The sequence below is a fragment of the Echeneis naucrates genome, chromosome 8, assembly GCF_900963305.1.
Source record: "Echeneis naucrates chromosome 8, fEcheNa1.1, whole genome shotgun sequence".
Taxonomy (NCBI): Eukaryota; Metazoa; Chordata; class Actinopteri; order Carangiformes; family Echeneidae; genus Echeneis; species Echeneis naucrates.
In genome coordinates, this window is record NC_042518.1 from 15,881,656 (window position 1) to 15,891,566 (window position 9,911).

General features: G+C 41.5%; 1 protein-coding gene across 3 annotated transcripts; it reads right to left on the reverse strand.

Annotated features, from left to right (window-relative positions):
* On the reverse strand, positions 1-9,618 carry LOC115047828 (phosphoinositide 3-kinase regulatory subunit 5-like). 3 transcript variants are annotated; one of them, XM_029509020.1, is made up of 17 exons: positions 9,501-9,618; positions 6,701-6,803; positions 6,002-6,102; positions 5,849-5,917; positions 5,555-5,693; positions 4,722-4,791; positions 4,351-4,528; positions 4,106-4,268; positions 3,872-3,940; positions 2,970-3,775; positions 2,347-2,472; positions 1,879-1,998; positions 1,688-1,781; positions 1,499-1,575; positions 1,149-1,406; positions 909-1,027; positions 1-629 (listed from the first exon to the last, which is right to left on the reverse strand). In XM_029509020.1, the coding sequence occupies exons 1-17, from the start codon at positions 9,504-9,506 to the stop codon at positions 482-484; spliced, it is 2,646 nt and encodes an 881-aa protein (XP_029364880.1). In that variant the 5' UTR covers positions 9,507-9,618; the 3' UTR covers positions 1-481. The 3 variants fall into 3 exon arrangements, with proteins under 3 accessions (XP_029364880.1, XP_029364882.1, XP_029364879.1); XM_029509022.1 differs by lacking the exon at positions 9,501-9,618 and having other exon boundaries at positions 1,149-1,231; positions 1,313-1,406; positions 2,320-2,472; positions 6,701-7,000; XM_029509019.1 differs by lacking the exon at positions 9,501-9,618 and having other exon boundaries at positions 6,701-7,000.
* Between the last annotated feature and the right edge of the window lie 293 nt (positions 9,619-9,911).

Below are 9,911 nucleotides of genomic sequence, written 5' to 3' on the forward strand. Positions count from 1 at the left end.
TCAGTCAAAATGATTTTATTTCAACGTTACAACACAAAAACAATGAAATGCTCATTTCAAAACATGTCAAAAATAACTTTTATTGCAATTGCTCTAAAATAAATAACTTATCTAACTAGGGACATTCTTTTCTATCGTGAATCAACAGAACGTACACAATGGTAATCAAGTAATCAGGTTTATGTTGACAGCAGATAACTGACATATTAGAGGTGAAGTCTCTCAAAACTCTGAGATCCTGTGAAATCCTCCATACAAAAACTACAAAACAATGAACATAATTGAGACTGACAGTTGGGCAGGAAGAACAGAGTCATTCTTCTAATAACAGTATGACACTCCTTAACGTCAACTGCGGGACGAACCTACCATTTCAGAATGTGGGTTAGAAAAATACTTTCATTTTCAGTAGCTATGTTCGGCATCCTGTGTTTCTTTGGTTTACAACCCCAGTGGCTTGTTCGGTGCAGCACAAAGTGTTTCAGGAACAGGACGCTGAGAAGGAAGTAATGGGAAGGCACAGCAGAGAGCAGTAAGACGGGTGTAGAGGCTGGACTTGGCCCGGTAAGGCCTTGTAGGTCCTCCAGTCTGAACTGCTTCCTGGTTTACAGCAGAGAGACACCTCACACCTGCAGGTACGCAAACGTACAGCTTAACTGCATGTCTTTTGCAAAAATGCAAAGATAAAACAAATGAAAATGAAAATTAAAAAGTGTACTTAAGAGTGGACCAAAGCACACATTTAAGACATGCGATCTACTTTTACTTTTACAGTCCACTGCAGTACACTACACTACAACACCAGCATGCTCCATTTATTGAGCGCTCATGTGCAGGATCCATTTTTACATTATTGCTGTATTTGTAGTTGTAATGACATGATAGGCAGTGATGATGCTGTGTTGTACCTGGTCACACTCTGGATGAACTTTTTCTCATCCTGATCCAGACAGACGGCAAAGGTCGTTCCGTCATCTCCTCCATTCACCTGCACCTTGTCTACTTTTGCTTCCGATACTGAGATGTGCTGCCAGAGGAAGTGTGTAGGGATGAGAGGGTTAGGGTTAGGGTTAGGGTCAGGAGGATAATCTAAAGGCACAGTGTGTGTGAGATTTTATTTCCGCACTGCGTGTAAAACCACCAGTCACCTGGTTGTAGTGCTTTTTAGACTTGGAGCACTGCCTCTTTAGGACCTCTGTCACGGTCAGCAGCAGACTTTCTCCTCTTGAATCTGGACAAACTACAATTTGCTTAGAGAACACAGAGCAAGACAACAAAAACAAAGAATTGGCAACCAGGCAATTACCGTCACATAAAGGCTCTGGCTTCCCGCAGGCTTTGTAAATATTGATTGATGTGCAGACTATCTCTGCCTGGGTCAACTGACTCCTCCCACTAACAGCCACCTGAAAGTGAGCGCAGATGTGTAGTCCAGGATTAAAAGGCTGTGACCTTTAATATGCAGTATGTCTTATTGTTTGCGTTACAGGAACAATACCTTGTTGTAGGCAACACTTAGTGTTAAAGGGATTGCCTCTCGCTCCTCATCAATTCCAAACCTTTTGCTGGCTGCACCTAGAAGCAAATTGTACATAGCTCGCATTAGTTTGTTAGTTGTGTGTGTGTGTATGTGTGTTTCTGTGTATCTGTGTGGTGTGGTAGCTGCCTTGGTGGGTCTGTGACTCACCCATGGCTCTAACAGCTCTGGTACCAGCAGAGTGCCCGAGCTCCAGAGAATGAATGAACACCTCCCGTCTCCTCTCTCCTCCTGCCAGGGTCAGCTGCACAGAGGAAGACACAAAGCACTGTGAGCGTTGACTGTGTCTGTGTGTGTGTGTGTGTGTGTGTGTGTGTGTGTGTGTGCAGTGCTCCTCTGACCTCAGCCTGGTAGAGCTGCACGAGAACAGGCTGGTCTGCATGTCTGCAGTAATAAAGCACCAGGTCGGCCAGCAGGGGAAGACTCTCCACGTTGCCGCTGCCCTCAGAGACGTGACTTTCCTTCCAGTCACAGACAACACACAGCAAAGAGGACACCTGTTACTGCCTACAACAGTCAGTCTTCACAGTGTCGAAGAGAACAATTATATGTTAATGTCACAAAGTGACAAGTGAGAGTGGCAGATTTCAGATTGAATTCACAGCCATTGAAGCACAGTTTTAACAATGAATAACAAAAATTGTCGGAGTGGCAGAAGCTGAGAGATTCTTCTGAGGTAACTGTCCCAAGTTTAGAGCAAGCTATAAATACACCAGATCCTTCATTTCCCATAGTCATCATATAAGTACAGGTACCTCTTTCTGAACTTAGTGTCCAGTGACTGGACCACACAGAGCTGAGGAACTTACCGGACAAAGGACGTCAGAGGAAAGACTGAGCAGACTGAGGACATTCCTCTCGTACCAGGGATCGATGGCACCCAACATCTGGGCGATCTGTGTAGAAGTGTCGTCCAGAACAAGCTCATTACTCTCCTATCAGAAAAAAGGAAGGCAATGGATTAATAACATTTCATGTCATTAGAGTAGAAGCACCCCTTTGTAACAAAGCATCTAAGGTTTATTGTGTCGACTGTGATGAATGACTTTACAGAAAGTATTTTATTCTAAAAAATTATCCGCTATTAAAACAAACTGGATTTATGGTTGCTAGGTTAAGAACAGAACAGCAGAACTCTTTAGTTGATGAGGTCTATCACTCTTTCAGACTTTTTGACCTTTGACACTCTGGGAAAGACACATTGGAAGAAAATCAATTTATTATCAATATAATACAATCAATTATTAAAGGACTGGAGGATATAGATAATAAACAAACTAAACAGTGATAAACCTGCTGTCACGATCTGGTCTATATTTTACCTATACCACAATGTCAATGTGCACCTTTTAGGGAGCGTTCAGAAAGTGGTGTCAGAGATGCTCTGCATAAATACGCATTCAAATGCACATCAGACGACACACATTCTCACCGGTGACACATTGGCTCTTGTTGAACTTCCTGCCTGGCCGTCAGTTGGCGTGTGTCCTGGGCTTCCTGTAGCTCTCCTTTTGGTGGGTACGAAATAAAACTGAAGTTTGCAGGTCTTGGTGAGTCGTGGGCATTTCCTCTCTTTCTGCTGCAGGTCACTGTATGCCCTGGCTAACCTGCCGGCCTCTTTGTCACCTCCAAATACCACCACTTTGACCAGGGTAGGCACCTCTGCTACATCCCCCTCATCACAGCTCAGGATTGGCCTCCTGCGAACACAAATGTGCTTCTGGGGGGAAAGGGGATCTAAGCTTGCAGTGGATGACTGTACAGAATGGCCCTGTCTGGACCTGGAGTTTTTGAAATCATTGCGATGGCCCATGCTCTGGACACGCTGGCAAACGTTCAGGTTGCGTGGATTCTTGAAAAGCATAGAGAGCCGCTCTACGCCTAACAGGGATCTAGACTTCTTTTTGGGTTTCTTTCTAAGTTTTGGTTGGCTGCTTTGCCCTTCCTCTGTGTCCTCGTGCACTGTGTCGTCAAGTCCACTGAAGTCACTTTCCACCCCTGATGATGTGGACGGCAAAGACCAGCTGGAGGACAGAGAATAGCTGGAGTCCCTAGAGGAGGAGGAGGCGGTGGAGATGCGGTGGTTTTGAAAGCAGAAGTCCACCTTGTTTCCATCTGACTCGTCTTCTTCATCCACGCTGGTGTCATAATTGTCCTCATCCTCTATTTCAGATTTTAGGAAACACTCTTCAGTTGAATCCAGATCTGACTCATTTTGGAGGATGTCATTCAGAATGTCTGCAAAAATGCAAAAAAGAACAGAAACATTTTGAAAGCTAAGAATAGACCATTTACGTTATGATGTGGGTATGAAGGGATCACTGAGCTAATTACCAAAGTTGTCGTTTTCCCAACAACACGTGTGGCATTTGGGGAAAGGCAGCATGAAAGTCTCAATAGTCCCTAATGACAGAGGGTGAGACTCATATTAATGATCCTTGATGTTTGATGCAAACTTGACAAACAGGTTCAGTGACCAAACCCTTTCCCGACAAACATTTCAGTCATCGCAACAGTCTGCATGTTCCATTTATTTAGCACCTCTTCGTGACTCTGTTTTTGTCCTACCAGTGTTGTCAGCAGGAACAGGAACACCGAGGTTTTCTCTGAGGCGGTCCATGCTGCTCAGCAGACCCTGTCTTGCTGTGCTGAGATCTGCTGAAGAGGCTGCAATTTCCATCTTCTTGGTCACCTCATCCCGGAGCTGCTCCAACTCCTCTGTCTGCTTTGTCTGGCGGACAGGAAGCTTGTTTCTGAGTGCATCCAAAATCGAAATCAAACAGATAGGGCGGCGTGCTGTGTGGGTCTGTCACCTGCAGGGTGGTCTGTAGTGCCTGCAGGTCCAGTTTGGCGCCCAGAGCAGCCTGAAAGCTGTGCTGGATGAGGGTAACGGTGACATCTCTGTTGGAGGGCTGGGTGCTGCTCAGCTGCTCAGAGACAGACTGGACCTCTGGAGGGACGTCGTCATCTGGGCTCACTAACAGCACTGTCCTAAAAAAGACACCCACATGGACATGCATAAGGAAAGCAATACTGTGGTAATCTCATAAAACTATTCCATTTGAGAAGAATACAATTATTTTTTTTTTTTAGGCTAAGATGCATGGAAATAGCGGCGACGTTGCTTTAATGCTGTTTATAATGAGCATATGGGATGATGTCTTTAAAGACAGATGTAACTTACTTGGTTCTAGAGCTGTGAATGGCAGCAGAAAAAGCCTGCTCGGCCCTCACCAGTCTTTGAAATGAAATACCTGTACGGGAAAAAGACAGTTTGCACCCTTAGTAGGCAAACAACGCCCTCAAATGGACGGAGCGTAGCAGTTGAGACGGGAGGAGCTGGACGTCTCAAACATTTATCCGTCACTTTTAGCTTTCTCGTTAATTAGGCAACTTACTGTTTATTTAAAGATAATTATCTCTATTTTAATCCATTACTTAAAGCTAACTATTTGAACTTTATTACTTTAAGGTAGTTCAACAATGTATTCCAACATTGAAGCTGATCCACTGTCATCTATCACTTTTTTTTAAGCCTACCATTTGCAGCATTTAGCGATTTGAGCCACTTCACGTTATTCACAACATATTTAGTATTATTAGCTGACTGTTTCAAATGTTCTCTGCCATTACTTTAACAAGGTAGTCATAGTCTTCCTTAATTTACATTTATCTAACCATTTACTATGCTAACTGCTTGAACTCTGTCTATGCAGCAACACTGGCTCAGTGAATGATATTATAAAGATAATTTATATGAATTATATTTCCTTTTTTTCTTATTCTTATTACTTTTGGCTTTATAACTTAAACATTCCTTACTGTTAACTACCTGTTGGACTAACTGGACATCTGACTCACTATAATCAAATCCCAATGTATTTTTCACATGTAATACAAATATATAAATATGATATTTATATATTTTGCATTATGTACATCACACACAGAGAGAAGGCTACAGCAGCAATTTTTCCTCACACCCTTTCACTCCAGTTCATGAGGCAATTGTGTTACCTGGTGCTCTGAGCTCCTGCTGGATGATATGTAGCAGGCGTTTGCTGGCAGAGCAGCACGGCTCAGGCCAGGACAGGAAACTATGGAACAACAGGTAGGCCTCCTGCAGCACACCTCCCTCAGAATCCACAAAAGGAGCCTGAAAGAGGCAGACGAAAAGCAAGTCAATTGGCTGTTAAAGGAAGCAGAGAAAAAGAATCAGAATAAAAACAATATGATAAAAAAGAAATAGAACAAATGTGCAATAACAGGCTATTCTTGTATATCTATTCATCATAATTGAACGCTGCTCACACTGAGGAGGGTTGAGGAGAACAGGAGAGAGAGGGGTACCACCAGTTCATACTGGCACTGCTCTTGTACCTGTAAAACAGAGAAAAATCCTAAACTGAAACCCACTGCCAATCATCTCTTTATGCAGAACCGTTTGGAAAAAGTCAGAATGACCTCTTTTGTTTTCCTCAGTATTTTCTGTAGAAGGATGAGGAAGTTGTGGGGATCTCTCTTCACAAGTTCCTCCAAACACCAGCGGTTTATGCACAGTCCAGCTTGTTGGACACACAGAGACAAGCAAGTTGAATCAAAGCTTATTTCTCCTTTTGGGTTTCATTTTGACGTCTGACCAGCAACATGGTATTGCTAACATAGAATTGTTACACTAATAGTTCATAGACTCCTGAATGACAGTGCCTGATTAGATCTCTGTGCTGTGACAGAAAGCATTATTGCGTAAGTAAGCTGCAAAACTTAACTTCTTTAAGCAACATGATATTCCCCCACACTATCTGTCACTCTGTCTCTCCTCGGTCTGTGCGTTACAACTTTCACTTCCCATCTGAATCTATGTCAATGGACAACATGTTCCCGTTTGATGACTTAGTTTTTTTCTATTTTGTATTTTGTGATAAATTAAATAATTTCATAAATATAGCATTGATGAAGATAAACAGGACATCCACAACCTGTTTATCTTCACAATCTTATAAGTTTACCCCAGCACTGGTTTTATGAGAGCATCTGTACTTTTAACTTGTTTACTAATGTTAACAAGTAATGGTATGACCTGAGGACATATGCTGTTGGTTGTGTATTTTAAGGATTTTTCGTAGATTATGTAACTGTTTTAAACAGGTGTTTGGGTCTTACCATTCCAGAGTTGCTTGTCAGGAGTGTTGAGACCAAGGTCACAGAGGCAACGCTCAAGGACATGCTGGATACGATCCTCTGTGCATGAGCTGGGCTCCATCCTCTGCAGAAGCATCACAATATCCACAGACAACAGGAAGTCCCGAAACAAAAACACGAATTACACACTCTTATTGTGCTCCGGGAAACCGATACATTATCTCTCCTCAGTAATACAAACTTCCTGTTGCTGCCGTTTCCAACACTATATCACCATTGTTGCTCCTGACCAGAAACAATCAAGCACAGTTCAGAGTGAGAGGCTCACGCAAAGACAACAAACACAAATGTCCCCAGAAAAGACACCGGGGCAGAGAGTACAGCATGCCACTTCCTACCAGAACCAGTGAGTCATAGACTGTGTGACTGGACCGGAGGTGAGCTGTTCGAAAACAGCCACCACAACTTCTGCATTTTCATTCTTAAATCATCTGCCACCAGATTTCATATGACTCATGACTGGATGGAAATTAATCTTACAATCACAACTTCCTATTTGATCCTCTTGACATTCCTTTACCTGGTCATTAACCAATGTCTTTATAAACATTTAAGTCGTTTTAAAAAGCTGTCTTTAAGCATGTTAAAGCCAAAAAGACAGATAAAGTACAAGTCTGAAGTAAGTAGAGACTTTCTGGAATTTAAATATTACAGATCGCATGACACCTCTGGCTGGGCTTTATGCCTCTTTGGTGACAAACAGCTAAAACCCCAGAAACCACACAAATAAATGACTAACTTAACAAACAATTTACAATTTCATCCGGGTTAAATTATAATATGGTGCTTGTCCGGGCTTCTTTCTCTACCGCTTATGATTTATTATGTGATCAGTATGTTTGGTCTCCAGGATGTGAATTTCAGAAGCTATAATTGTGCCCAGATGTGGCGGACATATCACTGGGACACTATGACATAATGGAAACACTGTGGTCACCTGTGCCCATCAAAACAGGAAAAGACCAACCAGGAAGCATGTGCTGTAACTCGGTACTTACTTGGATAAGACCTGAAGAAAAGGCATCCCAACTAGATACATTGATTGAATTTATGGTTGATGGTTTCAGCAGGATGTGCTGCCAAGTCACTTTCATCAACACTGCCTAATGACTGTCTGCATTCCTACATTTATTATTGCTCAGTATCTTTTCAAACTGTTATATATTTAGCTAACTATTTAACCGTTTAGCATCTTAAATAAGTATTCTTGACTGTTGTCTTATTTTTTTCTAGTACATATCCATTATTTTTTAACAGATTATTCAACCTGTTTTTCCAACTGATTTCTTTTTGGTAACTTACCATCAAGTATTTATCACCGCCTGACTCAGTTTATTATTGAAACACATATTTATCTTTTTTGTGGAGCAGCATGGCTGCATAGTGGTTAGTGATGTCGCTGCACAATCAGGCCATGGGTTTGGTTCTCAGGCCTGGGGCCTACAGTGTGGATATGGCACATTCTTCCTCTGCCTGCGTGGGTTTCCTCCGGGTACTCCGGTTTCGTCCCACCGTCCAAAGACATCATGTTTGGGTTATATGGTGACTCTAAATTGTCCGTAGGTCTGAGTGAGAGTGTGAGTGGTTGTTGGTCTCTGTCTGTCTCTGTGTGTTGGCCCTTTGATGGACTGGCGACCTGTCCAGGGTGACCCCGCCCTCACCCACAGTGAGCTGGGATTAGCTCCAGCACCCCCCACAATCCGGAAACGGTAGAAGATGAATGAATGAATGCTTTTGGTATGTTTTTATATACTAGTGTATTTCCAAGTATACAAGTGTAGGATTGCTTAATTTCATTTATATTATATTTATATTATATTAATATTAAATTGTATATATGTATATGTATATATATATATATACACATATATATATATATATATATATATATATACATCAGCAATATCTCTGTCTCTCGATATATATATATATATATATATATATATATATATATATATATATATATATATATATATATATATATATATATATATATATATATATATATATATATATACATATATATATATATATCGAGAGACAGAGATATTTGCTGATGATTGAGTCTGAAGTTAACACTAAGATGAAGGTTAAAGGGTTAATAAACTAGCAGGGAGCTCCAACTCCAACAGCTTTGTGTGTGTGTATTGAAATGTAGCTAAGGTTGTTGTAAGCATGTATAACATTAAAATGACTACATGTGCACATACAGTACCATATTGGACCAAAAACAGAAGGGTAAGTAGGAAATGTATAATCAGTACCTGGCCCCTCAGTTAGAAAGCCCATCAATTGTCTACTGAGGAAGCAGGTGTTATTCCATTGTATGCAGTCAGGCCATACTGTCCAGCCCTGCAACGCGAACATGACTCTTTCTGCCACAATGCAAAGAATACTAGTCTCTGCGGTGGGTCCTTTATAGATTAAGATTATTTCAGTGCAAATGCTGTTTTAATATGTCTACAAATATGTCGTACAGCCCTGAATAAAATGACAAGAGCTTGTAAAAGAAGGGGAACAGGAAACCTGCAGAGCTTGAATAACACCTTGCACTTGTGTCTGTTGAAACTTAACAGTCTTTTTGCGAACAGGCAGACACTTTGTGAAATAACAAACTGGAGGACTTCAACTTGAGGCTGACTGATCACATAGGAGATAGACATATGGAATAAAGTGCTGCATCATGTTGATGCATGAAAAGAAACAGAAATAAAGAAGAGATTGACAGATTGAGACATACAGATAGAGACTTAACTCTTACCGTCATCTGCAGTTATCTGTGTCCTAGATCATCCCAGATCGACCACAGATCAGCTATACCAGTAGTGAGAAACAATACCCAGACTACATCCTCCCGTGTGGGTGCTTTTCTAAGCTAGCCCCCAAATGCATGTGCTGCAAAACAGGAACTGAATGAATCTTTCTGCTGAGGCGGTTTACATGTCATTGTCCCGATGAATAGAATAGGAGGAGTTTCTTATACGACTGACCTCATTTGATACAAAAATGTGTTCAGGACATCACTGTCTTGTTGAAATCATCTGTTTAGTTATCTTCGTAGAGCATCGTTTGTGAAAGACAACCAGCAACACTGACCTTTATTAGAACTCGACGGTTGGTTGAAATGCAAAACATTCATTGGAAAACAGGCTCAAATTTATTTTGATGTGAA